At 40.9% G+C, this 22,989-nt stretch overlaps 1 protein-coding gene across 2 annotated transcripts in view; it reads left to right on the forward strand.

Annotated features, from left to right (window-relative positions):
* LRRC8C (leucine rich repeat containing 8 VRAC subunit C) overlaps positions 1 to 22,989 on the forward strand; it is an 89,919-nt gene that overhangs the window by 42,702 nt on the left and 24,228 nt on the right. For both annotated transcript variants that reach the window (XM_082615694.1, XM_082615695.1), the window contains exon 2: positions 12,447 to 12,588. In XM_082615694.1, coding sequence (XP_082471820.1) covers positions 12,451 to 12,588 — 138 coding nt within the window. In that variant the 5' untranslated portion in view covers positions 12,447 to 12,450. The remainder of the gene's footprint in view (positions 1 to 12,446; positions 12,589 to 22,989) is intronic.

Genomic DNA, 22,989 nt, shown 5'->3' on the forward strand with positions numbered 1-22,989 from the left:
AGACAAGTAGTTAAAGAAGGAACAGCATGGAAAATAGGAGGAAAACCTAAAGGCTGTGACATCCTGAAAGCCAAGTAGAGAATGGTCATTTTATGCCAAATGCTGAAGATAGAGCAGGTAAGGTGAGGGCTGAGAATTGACCATTAGATTTAACCACATAGATGAATAATATATGTGGGTTTCTTTCCTGTAGAATTCACACCTGATGCTCAGGAATTACTGAATTTTTAAAATTCATTTTTGTAAGGAGACACTCACTATGTTACTGATACGATTACTATTATCACTTGGAATTGGCCCTTGTTTCCTTGAGCGGTATATGATTGTACTGTCTAAAGGTGATGCCATTCTCCAACTGCCAGAAAAATGTGGAACAAAGCACTGTTAGCCATATATACCCACCTGATAGCCATTGGAAAACAGCGTTAGCAATCAGATTTTTTTTTTTTTTTTTTACAGTTTTTTGCTTTATTTATTTATTTATTTATGGCTGTGTTGGGTCTTCGTTTCTGTGCGAGGGCTTTCTCTAGTTGCGGCAAGCGGGGGCCACTCTTCATCGCAGTGCCTCTCACTATCGCGGCCTCTCTTGTTGCGGAGCACAGGCTCCAGACACGCAGGCTCAGTAGTTGTGGCTCATGGGCCAAGTTGCTCTGCAGCATGTGGGATCTTCCCAGACCAGGGCTCGAACCCGTGTCCCCTGCATTGGCAGGCAGATTCTCAACCACTGCGCCACCAGGGAAGCCCCAGCAATCAGATTTGAATCAAAGTAGAATATGTTTCGTATTCTTAAAGTCATGGGCTAACAAATAGAGTAGAATTTGTTCTGTAATTAATTCTAGAGAAGATATTAAACTTCTCCTGAGAGGGAGGAAGACAGATTGTTTCAGGAAGAACCAGATAAATGAAAGAAATAAGAAACTCTGAATTTGCAACTAACTTTACCAATATTCTTTACCAAAGGATTATATTATGTGATATTTTTGAGAGGTAAAATTTTATAGACAATGAAGCCATTAAAATGACTTTCGGTAATAAGTATTTTTAATAAAAGAAATGCAAATAGATTTCTGCAAAAGGATACAGAGGCAAATATATAACATAATATAAAAGTTTATATATTTTTAATTAGGATACCAGAATCTCTTTAAAAAAAATTTTTTTTAATTTTTATTGGAGTATAGTTGCTTTACAATGTTGTGTTAGTTTCTACTGTACAGCAAAGTAAATCAGCTATACGTATACATATATCCCCTCTTTTTTGGATTTCCTTCCCATTTAGGTCACCACAGAGCATTGAGTAGAGTTCCCTGTGCTATACAGTAGGTTCTCGTTAGTTTTCAATTTTATACAGAGTATCAATACTGTATATATGTCAATCCCAATCTACCAATTCATCCTACCCACCCCCTTGGTATAGGATACCAGAATCTCTTGATTGAATGTGAAATGCCATGTTTCCAAAGACATTATTAGGTAAGCTAAAATCTTACATAATGGTTGGAAATTAGAGCTGGAAGAAATATAAAGATAACCATTTATATTTCTAAAATAGAAAAATATTTTAAATATAAGTATAATTATCCTAATTGATCTTTAGGGGAAAAAACTATAAACTCAGCAGTTTATTCAGAAGTGGCTTCTTCAGCTTGAAATGGTCACAAGTCGTGTGGAAACTACAATGATAGTGAAAGAGAAATTGTGTCCTCACTGTAATACACAACTTTAAGAGGTGCTGAAATTTGTGAAAGAATACAAAATTTTTTTTCAATTAAGCAAGCACAAGGTTCATCTACCCTCTGTTTAGTTTTGGAGTTTTTAAGTCAACTTCTCCTTTACTTCCTCCCTTTTTTTTGCATCAAAAATAATTCCAAGGATTGAATCTGTGCTGGATATTGGCTTTGAGCCTTGTGATATGTTAAAACAATGAAGTCTATGTGTATGTGTATTATACATCTGTGTGTATATTATACATATGTCTACATACATTTATATGTATTATATATGTACGTACATATAAGGGCATGTACATACACACACTTAGCCAAAAGAGGTTAAGTACATTGAGTAGAGTTATAACGCTAAAAGTCTGTTTCATCTTGACTGTTTGTTTCTCTGACAGTCCATCTTAACTAGGCTGTACCAGTATTAGGAAGCAGTGCATAATACTTAAGTTTCTTAGATTCCTCAGTTTGTCTTTATTTTCCATATTAAGAGAATGATGCCTCAAGGACTCGGAGAATCTCACGATTGAGTGCCCAGGCCTTTGCTTTTTCAAGGTGGGCCATAGGTAAAGGAAGGAACAGTGAGCCTGTACCTCAGTGGTTCTCAAAGTGTGACTCATGGAACACCAGTCACCTAAACATTTTTAGGGGGTCCACAAGATCAAAACTAATTTTTAATGCTAAGATATTTTTTGCCTTTTTCACTGATGGTACAAAAGCAATGGTGGGTAAGTCATTTTAGCATGAATCAAGATAGAGGCACCAAATTCTACTCTAGAGTATTCTTCATTGGCACACACTTACAACTTAAAGGAAGAAAAAAGCCAGTTTCATCTAATGTCCTCATTGAATCAGTAAAAATTATTATTTTAATAGCTCTCGACCTTTACATATTTAATAATATACAGTGTGATGAAAGGGAAGAATACATAAAGCACTTCTGCTGAATTCAAAGTCCAGTGGGTGTCTCAAGGGAAATCCTTATTTGAGTTGAAAGTTGAATTAGCCACTTTATCATAATGTACCATTTTTAACTGAATAAGACAACTGATTATTCAGACTTGAGTATGTGGAAGATACTTTCTCAAAACGATTGAAGCGAACTTGACATCTCAAGGAAAACAACTGATAATATTTGCTGCCACAAATAAAATTCAAACTTTCAAGTGATGAATAGAATTTTGGAAAATTTGTGTCCACCACCATGAGTTGGATAGCCTCAAATTACTTAAAAAATTTTCTGATGAAAGCAGTAGTGATATTAATAAATGTGATTTTTAGGTATGATTTGTAACATTTGGAAGATCTCCATAACTAAGTGATCCAGTATTTTCCAGATGACCGACACATATTGTTACCAAATCATGCACAGATAAAAGATACATTCAAAGTGCAAGATAGACGAATGAGGTTTTTTTTTTAACATCTTTATTGGAGTATAATTGCTTTACAATGTTCTGTTAGTTTCTGCTGTATAACAGTGAGTCAGCCATATGTATACATATATCCCCATCTCCCCTCCCTCTTGCATCTCCCTCCCACCCTCCCTATCCCACCCCTCTAGGTGGTCACAAAGCACTGAACTGATCTCCCTGTGCTATGCAGCTTCTTCCCACTAGCTATCTATTTTACATTTGGTAGTGTATATATGTCAATGCTACTCTCTCACTTCGTCCCAGCTTACCCTTCCCTCTCCCCGTGTCCTCAAGTCCATTCTCTACGTCTCTGTCTTTATTCCTGTCCTGCCCCTAGGTTCATGAGAACCATTTTTTTTTTTAGATTCCATATATAGGTATTAGCATACGATATTTGTTTTTCTGACTTACTTCACTCTGTATGACAGACTCTAGGTCCATCCACCTCACTGCAAATAGTTCAATTTCATTTTTTATGGCTAAGTAATATTCCATTGTATATATGTGACACATCTTCTTTATCCATTCATCTGTCAGTGGACACTTAGGTTGCTTCCATATCCTGGCTACTGTAAATAGAGCTGCAATGAACATTGTGGTACATGATTCCTTTTGAATTATGGTTTTCTCAGGGTATATGCCCAGTAGTGGGATTGCTGGGTCGTATGGTAGTTCTATTTTTAGTTTTTTAAGTAACATCCATACTGTTCTCCATAGTGGCTCTATCAATTTACATTCCCACCAACAGTGCAAGAGGGTTCCCTTTTCTTCACACCCTCTCCAGCATTTATTGTTTCTAGATTTTTTGATGATGGCCATACTGATTGGTGTGAGGTGATACCTCATTGTAGTTTTGATTTGCATTTCTCTAATGATTAGTGCTGTTGAGCATCCTTTCATATTTTTGTTGGCAATCTGTATATCTTCTTTGGAGAAATGTCTACTTAGGTCTTCTGCCCATTTTTGAATTGGGTTATTTTTTTTTTTTTTTGATATTGAGCTGCATGAGCTGCTTGTATATTTTAGAGATTAATCCTTTGACAGTTGCTTCATTTGCAGATATTTTCTCCCATTCTGAGGGTTGTCTTTCCATCTTGTTTATGGTTTCCTTTGCTGTGCAAAAGCTTTGAAGTTTCATTAGGTACCATTTGTTTATTTTTGTTGGTATTTCCATTACTCTAGGAGGTGGGTAAAAGGGATCTTGCTGTGATTTATGTAATAAAGTGTTCTGCCTAAGTTTTCCTCTAAGAGTTTTATAGTGTCTGGCCTTACATGTGTCTGGCCTTACATGTGTCTGGCCTTATCCATTTTGAGTTTATTTTTGTATACTGTGTTAGGGAGTGTTCTAATTTCATTCTTTTACAGGTAGCTGTCCAGTTTTCTCAGTACCACTTATTGAAGAGGCTGTCTTTTCTCCATTGTATATTCTTTTATTTCTTTTTCTTCTCTGACTGCCATGGCTAAAACTTCCAAAACTATGCTGAATAATAGTGGTGAGAGTGGACAACCTTGTCTTATTCCTGATCTTAGAGCAAATGGTTTCAGTTTTTCGCCATTGAGGACGATGTTGGCTGTGGGTTTGTCATATATGGCCTTTATTATGTTGAGGTAAGTTCCCTCTGTGCCTACTTTCTGGAGGGTTTTTATCATAAATGGGTGTTGAACTTTGTCTAAAGCTTTTTCTGCATCTATTCAGATTATCATATGGTTTCTATCCTTCAGTTTGTTAATATGGTGTATCACATTGATTGATTTGCATATATTGAAGAATCCTTGCATTCCTGGGATAAACCCCACTTGATCATGGTGTAGGATCCTTTTAATGTGCTTTTGGATTCTGTTTGCTAGTATTTTGTTGAGGATTTTTGTATCTATGTTCATCAGTGATATTGGCCTGTAGTCTTCTTTTTTTCTGACATCTTAGTCTGGTTTTGGGATCAGGGTGATGGTGACCTCATAGAATGAGTTTGGGAATGTTCCTCCCTCTGCTGTATTTAGGAAGAGTTTGAGAAGGGTAGGTGTTAGCTCCTCTCTAAATGTGTGATAGAATTCGCCTATGAATCCATCTGGTCCTGGGCTTTTGTTTGTTGGAAGATTTTTAATCACAGTTTCAACTTCAGTGCTTGTGATTGGTCTGTTTATATTTTCTATATCTTGCTGGTTCAGTCTTGGAAGGTTGTGCTTTTCTAAGAATTTGTCCATTTCTTCCAGGTTATCCATTTTATTGGCATATAGTTGCTTATAGAAATATCTCATGATCCTTTGTATTTCTGCAGTGTCAGTTTTTACTTCTCCTTTTTCATTTCTAATTGTGTTGATTTGAGTCTTCTCCCTTTTTTTTCTTGGTAAGTCTGGCTAATGGTTTATCAATTTGTTTATCTTCTCAAAGAACCAGCTTTTAGTTTTATTGATCTTTGCTATTGTTTCCTTCATTTCTTTTTCATTTATTTCTGATCTCATTTGATGATTTCTTTCCTTCTGCTAACTTCGGGTTTTTTCTGTTGTTCTTTCTCTGATTGCTTTAGGTGTAAGGTTAGGTTGTTGATTTGAGACGTTTCTTGTTTCTTGAGGTAGGATTGTATTGCTCTAAACTTCCCTCTTAGAACTGCTTTTGCTGCATCGCATAGGTTTTGAGTCGTCGTGTTTTCATTGTCATTTGTTTCGAGGTATTTTTTGATTTCCTCTTTAATTTCTTCAGTGATCTCTTGGTTATTTAGTAGCATATTGTTTAGCCTCCATGTGTTTGTATTTTTTACAGATTTTTTCCTGTAATTGATATGTAGTCTCACAGCATTGTGGTCAGAAAAGATACTTGATACGATTTCAATTTTCTCAAATTTACCAAGGCTTGATTTGTGACTCAAGATATGATCTGTCCGGGAGAATGTTCCATGAGCACTTGAGAAGAAAGTGTATTCTGTTGTTTTTGGATGAAATGTCCTATAAATATCAATTAAGTCCATCTTGTTTAATGTATCATTTAAAGCTTGTGTTTCCTCATTTATTTCCATTTTGGATGATCTGTCCATTGGTGAAAGTGGGGTGTTAAAGTCCCCTATTATGATTGTGTTACTGTCGATTTCCCCTTTTATGGCTGTTAGCATTTGCCTTATGTATTGTGGTGCTCCTATGTTGGGTGCATAAATATTTACCATTGTTATGTCTTCTTCTTGGATCGATCCCTTGATCATTACGTAGTGTCCTTCTTTGTCTCTTGTAATAGTCTTTACTTTAAAGTCTATTTTGTCTGATATGAGAATTGCTACTCCAGCTTTCTTCTGATTTCCATTTGCATGGAATATCTTTTTCCATCCCATCACTTTCAGTCTGTATGTGTCCCTAGGTCTGAAGTGGGTCTCTTGTAGACAGCATATATATGGGTCTTGTTTTTGTATCCATTCCGTCAGTCTGTGTCGTTTAGTTGCAGCATTTAATGCATTTACATTTAAGTAATTTTCCATTTTTATGTTCCTATTACCATTTTCTTAATTGTTTTGGGTTTGTTTTTGTATGTCTCTTCCTTTTCTTGTGTTTCCTGCTTAGAGAAGTTCCTTTAGCATTTGTTTTAAAGCTGGTTTGGTGGTGCTGAATTCTCTTAGCTTTTGCTTGTCTGTAAAGGTTTTAATTTCTCCATCAAATCTGAATGAGATCCTTGCTGGGTAGAGTAATCTTGGTTGTAGGTTTTTCCCTTTCATCACTTTAAATATGTCCTGCCACTCCCTTCTAGCTTGCAGAGTTTCTGCTTAGATCAGCTCTTAACCTTATGGGGTTTCCCCTGTATGTTATTTGTTGCTTTTCTCTTGCTGCTTTTAATATTTTTTTAATTAAATTTTTGATAGTTTAATATGTGTCTTGGTATGTTTCTGTTAGTGTTCATCCTGTATGGGACTCTCTGCCCTTCCTGGACTTGATTGACTATTTCCTTTCCCATATTAGGGAAGTTTTCAACCATAATCTCTTCAAATATTTTCTCAGACCCTTTCTTTTTCTCTTCTTCTTGTGGGAGCCCTATAATTTGAATGTTGGTGCATTTAACGTTGTCCCAGAGATCTCTGAGACTGTCCTCAATTCTTTTCATTCTTTTTTCTTTATTCTGCTCTGGGGTAGGTATTTCCACTGTTTTATTTTCCAGGTCACGTATCCGTTTGTCTGCCTCAGTTATTCTGCTATTGATTCCTTCTAGAGACTTTTTAATTTCATTTATTGTGTTGTTCATCATTGTTTATTTGCTCTTTAGTTCTTCTAGGTCCTTGTTAAACATTTCTTGTATTTTCTCCATTCTATTTCCAAGATTTTGGATCATCTTTACTATCATTACTCTGAATTCTTTTTCAGGTAGACTGCCTATTTCCTCTTCATTTGTTTGGTCTGGTACGTTTTTATCTTGCTCCTTCATCTGCTGTGTATTTCTCTGTCTTCTCATTTTGTTTAATTTACTGTGTTTGGGGCCTCTTTTTCGCAGGCTGCAGGTTCCTAGTTCTGTTGTTTTTGGTGTCTGCCCCCAGTGGCTCAGGTTGGTTCAGTGGCTTGTGTAGGCTTCCTGGTAGAGGGGACTGGTGCCTGTGTTCTGGTGGGTGGGGCTGGATCTTGTCTTTCTGGTGGGCAGGGCCACATCCGGTGGTGTGTTTTGTGGTGTCTGTGAACTTAGTATGATTTTAGGCAGCCTCTCTGCTAATGGGCGGGGTTGTGTTCCTGTCTTGCTAATTGATTGGCATGGGGCATCCAACACTGGAGCTTGCTGGCAGTTGGGTGGAGCTGGGTCTTAGCGTTTAGACAGAGATCTCTGGGAGAGCTCTCACCGATTTATATTACGTGGGGCCGGGAGGTCACTGGTGGTCCAATGTCCTTAACTCAGCTCTCCCACCTCAGAGGCTCAGGCCTGACACCAGGCCAGAGCACCAAGACCCTGTCAGCCACACGGTTCAGAAGAATAGGGAGAAAAAAAGAATGAAAAAGAGAATAATAATAGATGAAAAAAATTATTAAAATAAATAATTAAAAAAAGAAGAGAGCAACGAAACCAATAAACAAATTCACCAATGATAACAAGCGCTAAAATCTATACTAATATAAACATAAAAATTAGAAGCAAATCAGTCGCAGACAGCAAACCCCAAGTGTACAGTTGCTCCCAAAGTCCACCTCCTCAATTTGGGATGATTCCTTGTCTATTCAGGTATTCCTCAGATGCAGGGTACATCAAGTTGATTGTGGAGATTTAATCCGCTGCTCCTGAGGCTGCTGGGAGAGATTACCCTTTCTCTTCTTTGTTAGCACAGCTCCTGGGGTTCAGCTTTGGATTTGGCCCCACCTCTGCATGTAGGTCGCCGGAGGGCATCTGTTCTTCACTCAGACAGGACGGGGTTAAAGGAGCAGCTGATTCGGGGGCTCTGGCTCACTCAGGCCGGGGGGAGGGAGGGGTACGGAGTGCGGGACGAGCCTGCGATGGCAGAGGCCAGTGTGACGTTCCACCAGCCTGAGGCGTGCCGTGCGTTCTCCCGGGGAAGTTGTCCCTGGATCACGGGACCCTGCAGTGGCAGGCTGCACAGGCTCCCGGGAGGGGAGGTGTGGAGAGTAGTGACCTGTGCTTGCACACAGGCTTCTTGGTGGCTGCAGCAGCAGCCTTAGCATCTCATGCCCGTCTGTGGGTTCCCTGCTGATAGCCGCGGCTCGCACCCGTCTCTGGAGCTCCTTTAAGTGGCACTCTTAATCCCCTCTCCTCGCGCATCCCGAAACAATGGTCTCTTGCCTCTTCTCCAAGTCTAGACTTTCTCCCGGACTCCCTCCCGGCTAGCTGTGGCACACTAGCCTCCTTCAGGCTGTGTTCACGCCGCCAGTCCTCTCCCTGCTATCTGACCGAAGCCCGAACCTCAGCTCCCAGCCCCCGCCCCGCCGCGGCGGGTGAGCAGACAAGCCTCTCGGGCTGGTGAGTGCCGGTCAGTACCGATCCTCTGTGCGGGAATCTCTCCACTTTGCTCTCCGCACCCCTGTTGCTGTGCTCTCTTCCGTGGCTCCGAAGCTTCCCCCCTCCACCACCCACCCCCGCGTCTCCACCCGCGAAGGGGCTTCTAGTGTGTGGAAACCTTTCCTCCTTCACAGCTCCCTCCCACTGGTGCAGGTCCTGTCCCTATTCTTTTGTCTCTGTTTTTCCTTTTTTCTTTTTCCGTACCCAGGTACTTGTGGAGTTTCTTGACTTGGGAGGTCTGAGGTCTTCTGCCAGCCTTCAGTAGGTGTTCTGTAGGAGTGGTTCCACATGTAGATGTATTTTTGATGTAGTTGTGGGGAGGAAGGTGATCTCCATGTCTTACTTCTCCACCATCTTGAAGGTCCTCCCTGACGAATGAGTTTTAACATCAAGGAGTTTGAAAAGTTCATTGATATGGTTTTCAGATTCCATATTGCAACCAACCAAGTTAGTTTGATATATTATCAAAAGTTAATATCCCCAATTATATAAAAAGTCTGTTAAGATACTCCTCCCTTTTCTAACTGCATATGTATTTGATTCATAAATTTCAATCAAAACAACATATCTCGGGCTTCCCTGGTGGCGCAGTGGTTGAGAGTCCGCCTGCTGATGCAGGGGACATGGGTTCATGACCCGGTCCGGGAAGATCCCACATGCCGCGGAACAGCTGGGCCCGTGAGCCATGGCCGCTGAGCCTGCGTGTCCGGAGCCTGTGCTCCGCAATGGGAGAGGCCACAACAGTGAGAGGCCCGCCTACAGCAAGAAAAACAAAAAACAAAAAACACATATATCAGCAGATTGAAGAAGCAGATATGAGAATCCAGCTATATTCTATTAAGCCAGCTGTTAAAGAGATTTACAAAAATGTAAAAATGCCATTATTCTCATTGTTTTTGTGTTGGAGAATATAGTTATTTTTTATAATAACAATTTATGTTAACTTGTAGTGGGTTTGTTATTTTTAAGTGAGTTAATATATATTTTTGAAATTTCTTGGTTTTAATTTCTCATGTGGCCAGTATTGATAGGTATCACCCACCTAAAAAGTGCTCTTTGAGGTCCTCCTCACTACATTTTAGAACATGAAAGGATCCTGAGGTCAAAAAGTTTGAGAACACGGCCCTCAATAAAATACACATTGATATATTTTATTTCTGAAATTGTTCCTTGCTTCAAAGAACAAGCCCAATTCCCTCCAAGATGTACAGGAACTTATCATGAAGGAGACAATAACTAAATCTATCAAAGGATGTAGACTACAGCACAGGTACCATACTTGTTAGTGCTGTCACTGTAGCTGGCTAGGGTCCCCCCCAATCTGATTGAGTGAGCATTGCTCCATGAACAAGCATCTGAATTCACCCATCCATTTAACAGACAGTTGTTCAGGGCCTCTTGTTTTCCAGGCACTGTGGTAAGTGGTAGGGGTGCAAAATAGAACAAGACAGTAGCTTCTAGGCAGGATGTGGAAGTTAAGATGAGTTCGTGCCTGTCTGTGACTGCCACTGGATAGCTGTGACGAGAAAACATTTGGGGCCATGAGATTATAATGATCCATTGAGAAAAAAAGGTCGTGAAAGGTCAGGAAAATCAAACTTTGGACTAGTCTGAAATGCTAATAACACTAGGAATAAGTGAAGTGTTTTATTTAGCTTGGGTGGCTTGCCTGCAACATATGTTTTGAGAACCCACATATGCATAACATATAGGTTTTCCCCCTTCAGGAAACTTGCAGCCCAGTGGTGGTAACAAAGTAGAGTTAAGAAAGTTGTGTTTTGGGACTTTTCATGGTGGTCCAGTGGGTAGGACTCCACACTCCCAATGCAGGGCACCCTGGTTCCATCCCTGGTTGGGGAACTAGATCCCGCGTGCATTATGTAACTAAGAGTTTGCGTGCCACAACTAAGAAGTCCTCATGCCACAACAACGAAAAGCCTGAGTGCCGCAACTAAGACCTGGCGCAGCCAAAAATAAATAAATATTTAAAAAAAGAAAAGGAAAGTTGTGTTTCAATAAAATGAGGCAATCATATCAAATGCACAGATGTCAAGTAGGTAGGTCATAGGTGAAAGCAGCACCAAGCGGTTGAATTTTAAACGTTGTGTTAAGGAAGACAAATTACTGCTTAAGAAAAAGTCAGATAAAGCAGTGAGATGGAATGGAACACATTATAATAGTTTCCAAAGATAAACAGCAGTGAACTCAAAGAAGAGGCTCTGGTTTTCTTTAGGCTGTTTATTGTACAACCTTTAATTCACTATTAGGGAAGAGAAGATCCAGGAAACAAAAAGGCTTGGGAGAATGAGCACCAAATGTAGCCTTTCCCTGCCTTTAATCAGACTAAATAACATGGGCAGGTGTAAAGAGCAAGATTATTGGATCCAAAGATGGCAAAAGGGAGAGAACCTGTCTTTTTGGCCCTCACTGGCCACCCTTATTCCTTGCCATGAGATAAGGAAAGAATATTCCTTCTCCCAGTAGCTGGATGGTTACCTTCAAGTCTTAGATCATAATACAGGCAGTGGGACTGAGCGCTAAGAAAGGACAATGCCGGCTAAGAAAAGGATGTGTCTCTTTTCCCCTTTTCCCAGAGCCTCAGTGCATCCTATTCATTTATCCTCTGTCATTTAGATAGAGTTAGGTGTTTCCAGAGAAAACTGATTTCTCAGAGGATAAGTTTGAGGTTCACAGTGAAATTTAGGAAATAGAGAAAAAAAAATCAAGTCAAAAGCACAGGAACCAAAAAAAAGAGGGAGGGCAAAAAAAAAAGTTGAAGTTCTCCCCAACACCTCCTCCCCACAATGAGATCGTCCCTTTTACAAGAAAAGGACCAGTGGCAAAGTCGTTGGCCTTCCCCAGGGAACAAGCAAAAGTCTTTACAAATAGGGCTTAGTAAATAATTAATACACACCAATGCTGAGGATACACTTAAAAAATAGTTTGAAGCAGAAACCCAAGATGATAAGACAAATAGCAAAAAAACATTTTAAAGGATGGGCTCTGCTCTTTCTGGCATCTTTGTGCTCTGTTTAGGGGAAGGGAGACACCAGGAAATAACGGGTGGCTCTGGTCATGCTCTCTCTGGTCCATGTGGAGCTAAAGGGCACCCACTGATTAGACAAGAGTTAGTAAAGGTACTTGCTTTTTCGACATGGGGCTCCTTATTTCCTCAACTGGTGGATTTGTCAATGGCTTGTTAAAACTCTGAGGTGCTGGGACAGCTCCTGGACTGATTCAGACCACTGAATCCGACGAGTTGAAGCAGAATTTCAAATGCTGTTAACAATGCAGTATGTTGTGCATAAAGCTAAATTAATTCACCAGTAATCTCCCTTTTCTCAGAAACATGATTCCGGTGACAGAGTTCCGGCAGTTCTCTGAGCAGCAGCCTGCCTTCCGGGTTCTGAAGCCATGGTGGGATGTTTTTACCGATTACTTGTCCGTGGCCATGCTGATGATCGGTGTGTTCGGATGCACTTTGCAGGTAGGTGCCTAGACTCATGTCAGAACAGAGCCAGAGCAAGACACTAAGCCGTTGAAACCTCTTTAAAAAGAGTGTGTGATTTTTAATCATGTATATATTAGTTGCTCTTCTCTACTTATGCATGGTGTTTGTAATCATGGCAGGGAGCCTGAAGCCTGATTTCCCAAACTTTCCTAATTAGGTAAATATGGTACTTGTAAGATTTAACTGAGCTCAAAGAGCAGTTGACTATAGTCAAGTAATATTTGATGTCACAAACATCAAAGGGAGCCCTTTATCTTTCAAAGTTGGTTTTATATCCACAGCAAAATATAGAATATAGCAAAGTATATTATGTATAGCCAGAGTGCCATTTATATTATTAAAATGGAATGTTTTTCTTTACCTCTTATATTTACCCCTGATAAGATTTTCTGGAAGGACTGACATTTTGATGCGATATTATCTTACCCAATGCTTAGTTCTGAATTAAGTTGTAACTGAATCATAATTTGTTCTATATAGATACTGTATATTCGTATATTGAACCCAGATTTTTTTGCAAACCTGTGTATCAGGCACCGTACTTTGAGGACATATATACCTATAAGCAGTTCATTTCTAGGAGGAAACTAACTAAACAAACAACAGAAAAGGTTATACTGTGCTGGAGGCTTCTGAAAAGCTCTATGCGAGTCCAAAGGAGAGGAACAAGAGAAATGGTTGTATTAAAACTTGAGAACCAGTCAGGAAAAGGGAGCTGGGCATGAAGAAAGTGCCAGGAAGAGGAAGGAAAGCTCCAAGTCATGGATGTGAGAAAGGACATGACGTCTCTAGGAAACAGTCATTAGGACTGACACCCTTTGGGTGTCATCAGCATGAGAGTTGAAGCCATGCCTGGGAACGGAGTCACCCCAGGAGAATGTGGCTGGTGAGATGATGTCAGGAATAACAGTAAAGAGTGAATGAATGAAAAGGAGACTCCTCTGAAGAAGGCTGAGGAGGGGCAGCCATAAGGATGGGGGGAAACCAAGAGAGAGGAGGGGCTCAGGTGTGGTCAGTGATGGCAGGTGGTTCAACTAACTCACGGGCTAAGGGGAGAAAAGCAGCAACTAGGGCATTAGAAGTCTTAGTGTCACTGGTTGGAAAAGTGAATAGGAGTTAAAGGCTTATGGAACTTTCAAGTAGATCATCTGAGAGGAAGGGGAGCCAGGAGAGAGGGAAATAGCTAGAAGTGGTACAGAGGAGAAAGAAAGACCTTTTTAACGCTGATTTTAATAATAGTTAACATCTAGTGCTTCCTACGTGTCAGGCACTCTGCTGAACACTTTACACATGTTTTAAATCATTTCATCCTCATGGCAACCCTAGGATATACTATTATTATCCCCATTTATAGATGCAAAGCTAAGGCACAGAGAGATTAGAGAAACTTCCAAGGTGGGTAGCAAAATCCTTATTGAAGTCCAAGCAGTTTGGCCCCAAAGTCCCTATCCTTAATCCCTAACACCACGCTGCTTTTTATTTGTGGGCTGAAAATATCTCGCCCTCCTCCCCCCACCAAAAAAAAGGATGCCAATGAAAAACTAGAGTTTGAAAGAGAGAAAGGGCATTAATTCATTCATAACTAAAACAAATAGTTGTTGAAGAATCTGCTGTGTGCCAGGCACTGTTCTAGGGGCCAAGCATTATCAGTGCAGGGGGAAAGAAATAAAAGACAAATATCCCAGCCTTATAGAACTTAAATTCTGTGGGGGGAAAAAACAAGCAAAATAAGCAAAATCAGTTGGTAAAATCAGTTATATATGTTAGAAGGTAATAAGGACAATGAAAAAGAAAATAAAGCATACGAGGTTGGTAGGAGATCACAGCAGGTGAGATTAGGAGTTGTGGTTCTCAAATAGAGTGGCCTCACTGGGAGGTGACTTTTGAGGAGGGAACTGAAGTCAGTGCGGGAGCGGGCCTTGCAGATGTCCCGGGAGGAGCCATCCAGACAGAGGGAACAGAAAGAGCAAGAGACACGATGAACAAAGCAATCACAGGACCCCTCCCCTTCTGCAGGAGAATTTGACATTTGGCTTTCTCAACTTTCTAGCTCAGCTTCCCTGGGAGCCTGATAAAGGTAGAATGTTAACTGTGTTACTAGGCAACATTGCTTATGGCATAAATGGCTGCTGATTGGTCAACTGCATCTGGGCTGGGAGAATGAGAAGCGCCTGGTAAGAAGCCATAGATGGGGTTTCTGTGACTGTGGTGACACTTGAAACTGGGCATGTCCCTTGACACGTGGAAGGTGTATCTATTGAGTTACAAGAGCTACTGGCTCCTTTGGAGCATAAGGTATCGAAGCCAGAGTAAACCCGGAATCTGCCTACAGTGAATCTCTTTTTCTTGCACCTGAGATGATCGTGGAGAAGCTTGGGCAGAGACTGGATCCTGGGCAGCGGTGTGGACCACCACACGGGCAGTTGTGAAGATTCCCCCAAAGGGAGAGAGTCTGATGCTGCCTGGCTGACAAGCTGTGACTCCAATCCTGTTTCTTTCCAATGATTCTGGTACCAAGTGAGGTTTATGATGATACTGTAAGTTTGAATGTTGAGATGATCCTAGGAAGACCCCTGGTGATGTCACAGGCCTGAAGCATGGGTATTCCTCGCATGTTGAGGGAAAAGCCAGGTGGCCAGTGGGCTACAGCAGAGTGAGGAGAAGAGTGGTAGAAGAATGAGGCCTGAGAGATAACAGCTGCCGGATCATGTAGGACCTGGAGGCCACTGTAAAGGTTTTGTCCTTGCTCTGACAAAGGTGGGACATGTTTGGAGGGTTGGCATTATCTGACTTAGGTTTTGACAAGACCACTCTAGGTGTTGAGAATACAGTATGGGGGGGGCAAGAGCGGAAGCAGGGAGATTACTGAGAAGGCTAGTGCAATAATCCAGAGAAGACATGAATCAGATGGCTTGGACCAGGACTGAAGCCGTGGTTCTGGATATATTTTTGAAGGAAAAACATTAAGACTTGCTAGAAGATTGAACTGAGCGTGAGTGATATGTATGAGAGAAAAAGAGACATCAAGAATGACTCTAAGATTTTTAGGCCTGAGCCACTGGGAAAAAGTTTGGTTTTGAGCATGTTGAGTTTGAAATATGTTAGATATCCAAGTAGAGAAGTAAGCAGTTGGATATAAGACCCGGTAGTTCAGGGTAAGAGAAGAATGGTCATCTTCAGGAGGAAGGATGTGATAGATCCAGGATCCAGGTGGGATTATCCTTGATTTGGGTGGAGGATGTACCTTCCACAAAAATAGTAATGATGGCTACAGATGCATTTTATTGCAGGAAAAGAGAGGCACAGTAAGATGGGAGTGTGTGCCTTGTAGCTTCTGTGAAATAGTAAGTGACACATCTGCTGAGAGATTGTGAGGTAAGGGAGGTAGCAGGATGTGGCAACGAGGTAGGTAGTAGAGAAGGGCGAATTTTGGAATGGCAAGTTTGGGAGATAGCAGAGGGAGGTGACATAGATCTGCAGGAGGACTCTACGTCTGTCTTTGTTACTGTGCCACGCACAGCGCCAGCACTGCCACAGGACCTGCTTATGAACAAGCACAGGAGTCGTTTCTCCTTTTTTTTTTTAATTTTTAATTTTATATTGGAACATGTAGTCGTTTCTCTTGTTTACTTATTCCATAGCAGGATGAAATGCAGAAAAGAGAAACCACACAGAGTATCTATAAGAACTAGTAGCTAACTTGGGACAAAATAAATGAAAATGGTAGTGTGGACCTATGAAAATGTCTATGATGAACATCATTTAGGGATGTGGCCACAGTGAGTTCAGAAGGGGATTCAAGAACAACTTAAGCATCTCTTCCTGAGCCCTGGTCAGAACCATCTCCCTGGAGCACGGCCCCCATCACGTCTCTCTGCTGCACAGAAGCATCCCACTTAGCACCCTGCCCAGCACGCTTAGTACCTGCTCCTCAGATGGGTGACCTAATCTGGACCCTTCACACACAGGCCTGTTTTATCCTTACAGCCTATAAGAAGAATATGGACGCCAGTTGACTGGGTACAGGAAGTATAGTCTGAGATGTCAAGATTCTAAAAACTGTGAAATACCCCAAAGGAAGATTCCATCAGAATATGAAGGTTACCAGGCTCAGAAATCATATGGGGTGGACCATTTGTTCAACAAACATCCCTAAGCACCTGAGATATGTCAGGCATTATGTGGGGTGCTCGAAACACTGAAAGAGAAATACAGTACAGCCCCTGCCGTCAGACTGCTAATGGTCTACAGACTGTACAAATACAGAAGCAGTGCCATTTGGTGTGTAAGCACCTTTATGGTGATAGATTTCAAGAGCATTAAATATGATGTCATCTCAGCTACTGGAAGTTAGGGACTTGAGGAGGTGAATTTGAGCTAATTCTCAAAGAATGAATATACAAAGCCAAAATACACATTGTTAAAAAGAGGCATGGAAGAAAAAATCAGCATAAGCAATAGATTTAGTGTGATCATTTCACAAAGCCCTCATTATGGGTCCTCATGGCATTTTCGGGGGCATCCTGCACTGGGTGGGGCATTCCCACAGAATCAAGGATGCTAATAGCGCTCGCATTGAGTGACACTGGTAAGGAACCTGTGCTACCTGTGTGTAGAATCCTTATGTACTTTATTTAGCTCCCAGAAGGACCCTTGGGGAGTAGATTAGTCCCATCTTTCAGGTGAGAATTCTCATCTGTAAGGTTAGGTAATGCCCCCAAAGCCAAGAGGGTTGCAGCAAGGGTTCAGATCTCAGGTCAGTTCTCCAGCATGTGGCTTTCACCCCTGTGCACCCTGCTATGGGATATTATGGAATCATTACAATTGCACAGATCCTGTGGCCAAATTTTGGCTCGTAAAACAGGATTTTAAGTATAAACACAAGTGTAGGGCTTCCCTGGTGGCGCAGTGGTTGAGAGTCCGCCTGCCGATTGAGGGGACACGGGTTCGTGCCCCGGTCTGGGAGGATCCCATATGCCACGGAGCGGCTGGGCCCGTGGGCCATGGCCGCTGAGCCTGCGCATCCAGAGCCTGTGCTCCGCGACAGGAGAGGCCACAACAGTGAGAGGCCCACATACAGGAAAAAAAAAAAAAAAAAAAGTGCAAAATGACTAAAAGAGAAAATAGAAAGTTATAAAAAGAATCGATTTTCTGAATTACAGCTTAGATTCTCTAAAAGATTATTCACTATACACCTGCTATTTAAAAGAAAAACTTCCAACCTATAGTGAACATTGAAGAGACAAGAAATAAGATATAAATTACTAAAGAAAGTAAAACCATTCAGTATTCATATTACAAATGAAAGTAATGTTTCCAAGAGGGAGAATTTAATCTCTTATTTTAGCTCTCTTATGATAATCCTCTGAAATTGGTTTAATGACTGATAACTTCATAAACAAAAGGTTCTCTGTGAAGCTCAAAATCCTTTCCCATTTCCAAGGTGATCTTACAATAATCAAAATATGTTTTTATGCCTTGATTTTCCTTTTGTGAAATGAAAGTGCAGTCATTCTGTTATTACTTACAAAACAAGTTAACGCTTGGGGTTTGAAAACACGACAAAGCAAAATCTAAGTAGGGTTAGAAGAGCACCCTGGTGGTAAAATAGGAATCCAATAGTTTTTGACTATTTTCTAAATGGCTTCTTCCAATGGCAAACAATATTTCATTATCTCTTTATTCCTAAAAGATTGTGTGCGTATAGGTTTAACACTATGTAGCTTTAAAGATACTGGGGGAAGGAGGAAGTTATCGACTATCAATGGGGTGTTGATTCTTTCTTGCCCTGATGTAAAAGGATTAAAATCAACACTTGTCTTACTCATCTGACAAATATTTATTCATTTCTGAGCAAGTAGCTATTTTCAAGGCTGCCATGGAATAAGAGCATGCATAAAGAGCATTCCTTAGATTATATCAGAAAGAAACAAAGAAACAAATATAAACTCATTGTAAACCAGGAGAGTGTATGTATCCTATTTCTGTACAGTCACAGGCCCTCAAGGACCCATAGCATAAACACCCAATCTTGTGCTATAAATAAACAACATTATTCAAATACTCAAAACACTCAATAAAATAGACAAAATCCTGAAAGGTCAACACGTTGCTTCCTGGAAAAATAAGATTGCTTTAGATCTCTGCTCCGTGACTCCAGGTTATCTTATTATGACCAAATCCAAAACAGCCCATCATCAGGCCATTACCAAATATAGAGTTAACAGTTAGAAACCAGCAACAGGAACTGGAAGACAAGCCCCCTGGAAACCCTAGGGGACTGCTCTGTGACTGCTACACAGGAAAAACATTTCCTGCTTTCTGAATTAGCGGGGGGAAAAAGCCAAGAGAATGATTTCAATGACTTGAAACCACCTACCAAAAAAAAAAAAAAATCCTTGTGGACTAAGCCAATCACCAGGAACAAACTGGCCGGTGCCAGCAGGATCACACTGGACAAGAGTTTGGAGCATCTGAGCTGGTTGGTTGGAGTTAATCCCCACTTTCATTTTTTGTACATACTCAACTGCTTCTCTGATTTAGAACCATCAGCATCAACGCCATGGCACATGGCCTTCAGCTGATAATGCTCACAGGCAGTTCACTGGAAAGCACAGGTGATAAAAATTATAGACTGCAGAGGGATTTCAGAGTAGTTCATTTTGATAATGGGCCCTGAATCCTTGCTTCTATAATACCTCTCTCCCCCAGTCCTCTGTCCCATACTAACCGGGATCTCTAGCAGATCTTTTTCTTTTGCCAAATCTGAATTTACAGATGGAGACTCAGAAATTCGTACTTAGATTAGCCTATTGTTTAAGGTGAAATTCAGAATCCTAATGAAACAGCAGATAGCACCAATGGGTAGGCTTAAAATGAAGACCTCATCTACGATATGTTTTATAAAGTTTCTATGTACCCACGACATGTCAATATTCTACTTCAGTCTTTGGGGAATATGAAACAAAAATCATTTGATGGTGAAAATAATTTTAAAGGGAAACCTTTCGCATCTCTGTAGGGATGGTGGTAGATGCTGTGAGAGAAACACTACTTCAAAATCCCTGTTACATCCAATAACAAAAATATGCCTTAGTTAGGACTTCCTTGTTATGGTGGTTTATTCAAACTGATACTTTTTTCTTCCCTGGAACTTTATTTCTTGTCATCTATCACCTTGACAACTTAATGTGCAGTGAATTCCTGGCCACAAGAATAATATATGAGTGCCTTTCACCTCACTTGCTTGGGTTTAACACAGGGCATGAATCTAAATGCTTTTCTTAGATCATCTGATGCTGTCCAATGCCAGTCAGTGAATGGGGAACATTTCCTTTTATTTCACTATTATGGATTGTTATGACCATGTTGCCATTGATTGTTTAATAATACATCTTTTCCCTCAAATAATAAAGCACTGACAGAGTACTGGATTTTTTCCTATGTGAAGCAAATGAGATTTACTGTATATTTAGTCTCTGTTGTGGATCCTGTACTGTAAATCACCAAAATCCGTGTTTAAAAATCTCTATTAGGGCCTCCCTGGTGGCGCAGTGGTTGAGAGTCCGCCTGCCGATGCAGGGGATACAGGTTCGTGCCCCGGTCCGGGAGGATCCCATATGCCGTGGAGCGGCTGGGCCCGTGAGCCATGGCCGCTGAGCCTGCACATCCGGAGCCTGTGCTCCGCAACGGGAGAGGCCACAACAGTGAGAGGCCTGCGTACCGCAAAAAAAAAAAAAAAAAAAAAAATCTCTATTAAGTGGGTTTTTCATGATATGGAGGGAGATAATCTTGTATTTCTAATCAGGACCCCTGATTTGGAGACCCTCCCCGATCCTCTCATCCTATCAGGCAAACAGATCCACTTGAATTCTTCTGTCCTCGCTTGGTTCCTCTCCAAGGCCCTTCTTTCCCATTTCACTGAGAACATTGACCACATCTGGATCCTCTCAGCCATACAGTGACCCTGTGGTAAGGATTAGGCCAACACTGGCACTACATTTTAATTGCAAGGCTAGTAAGTTTCTAGGTTATATCTGGAGTCTTCTATTTAATATAAATAATGAGTGCTGCTCCTTTGTCCCCTATACTACTGTTTTCTTGTAAAATCCTGCATTTTTGTTATTTTATAATTCCTATTGTTTTGGGACATCTGGCCTTCATATAGTTTTTCTTTAAATCTAGTATTATTGTTTTGTGTCTAATTTTTTTTTTTTTTTTTTTTTTTTTTTTTGTGGTACACGGGCCTCTCACTGTTGTGGCCTCTCCCGTTGCGGGGCACAGGCTCCGGACGCGCAGGCTCGGCGGCCATGGCTCACGGGCCTAGCCGCTCTGCGGGATGTTGGATCTTCCCAGAATGGGGCAGGAACCTGTGTCCCCTGCATCGGCAGGCAGACTCTCAACCACTGCGCCACCAGGGAAGCCCTGTGTCTAATTTTTAAACTATGAAATAAAACACTCCCAGCTAGAAAGATACATACCAACTAAAAGATTTAACAAAAAATAAGATACCACTCAGAATGGCAACAAAAACTATCAAATATCTAGGAATTAAGCTAATCAAGAATACACAAAGACTTCCCTGGTGGCACAGTGGTTAAGAATCCACCTGCCAATGCAGGGGACACGGGTTCGAGCCCTGGTCTGAGAAGATCCCACATGCTGTGGAGTAGCTAAGCCTGTGTGCCACAACTACTGCGCCTGCGCTCTAGAGCCCACGAGCCACAACTACTGAGCCTTTGCGCCCCAACTACTGAAGCCCGTGCTCCACAACAAGAGAAGCCACCGCAATGAGAAGCCCATGCACACAACGAAGAGTAGCCCCCGCTCACCGCAAGTAGAGAAAGCCCGCGCGCAGCAGCAAAGACCCAACGCAGCCATAAATAAATAAATAAATAAGTTTATAAAGTAAAAAAAAAAAAAGAATACACAAGAACTTAAAAACTTTTGAATGCCTAGTCAATGACGTATAAGACAATTTGAATAAATGGAAAGACATTGTATGTCTTTGAATGGCACAAACTTGATATTACAAAGATGTTCAGTCCTCACAAATTAGTTTATAAATTCAAAGCAATATTAAGAAAATTCTAGTTAGATTTTTTTTTAAGAAAAAGCAACTTGGTGAACATATACCAAAATTTATTTGAAGAGTGCTCACTTATGGTGGTGAAGGGGAATAGAATGGGGTAAGGTGATAAAAGGAAAGAAAAGAAACAGAGAGGAGGAAGAGGAGATGAAGGAGATGGGGAGGGAGGGGCTTTGCAGGACCTGATAACATACTGTACCTTGAGGAATGTGGAGAGTTCAGCCCTCTGCCCCGAGGGTCCCCAATCCCACCGCACACACAACAAAACACTTTGACTGTATGAACTAATTCCTTCAGAAGCTCCATCTGATTCTCATCCCTTTTCCAGTTGTAAATTTCTAAATCTATATGCAAATATTCTATTTCACAAGCAGGAAATTTCCTAACTCTAAATTTCACAAGTGGGTAAGTTGTTAGCTCTAAGATTTAGCATCCCTCTGTTTCAAAAACAAAACTCTAGTTGGAAGAATTACCTCTAATTGTTAGGAATAGAAACTTTATAAGGCCAGGCCTCGTCTGTAGGGTTCATTCCTGCATCACCAGAATGGAAGACAATAGCAATCCTGTGGGTCATGTGTAAGTGCTCACCAGAGTTCATTCTGTGGAATGAAGGGATGAGTGAGTGAGGAAAAGTGGATGAGACATTTTTGGCATGTGCTAATGTACAGTGAGCATTTAACGGCTGTGGAAAGGGACTGAGACCTTTGAATTACAGAGATACTGTGCTAATTTCTGGGTATTTTACACCATAACTTAAGAGATTGTGACCAGCATAAAAGAGAGACCAAAAACCCTTATATGAGACCTGGTTGAAGGTATACATAGCCTAAAGTTGAGAAGATTGATGGGACTATGAGAACAGACAGGAGATGCTCAAAGAGCTGCCATGTGGAAAGTGTAGATGGTTTAAACTGATTCCACGTGTCCTAGAACACCAAATAGAACCAACAACAGAAGTTTTAGGAAAGGAGATTTTCGCTCAATACAAACTCAACTTTCAAAAAGTTAAGAACTTTCTGAAAATGTCATGTTAGGTAGTGAGATTCCTATTATTGCAGATGTCCATGTAGAGAGTGAATAGCCTGGTGGAGGGGAGGCTACAAGGAGAATCCATGTGTCCTCAGACAGAACCACGTGCATTTGTCTTTAACATATAATAAATAGTTCCAAGCAATGGGGTTAGGCAGTGATAAAAATGACAAGGCCCTGCCAAAAAAATAAAGATACATTTAAAATGTAATGTCAGATATAAGTGCTTTGTAAGGAAAAAGCAGTGTAAGGAGAGAGAG

Source organism: Mesoplodon mirus, assembly GCF_964341445.2.
Source record: "Mesoplodon mirus genome assembly, chromosome: 3".
Classification (NCBI taxonomy): Eukaryota; Metazoa; Chordata; class Mammalia; order Artiodactyla; family Ziphiidae; genus Mesoplodon; species Mesoplodon mirus.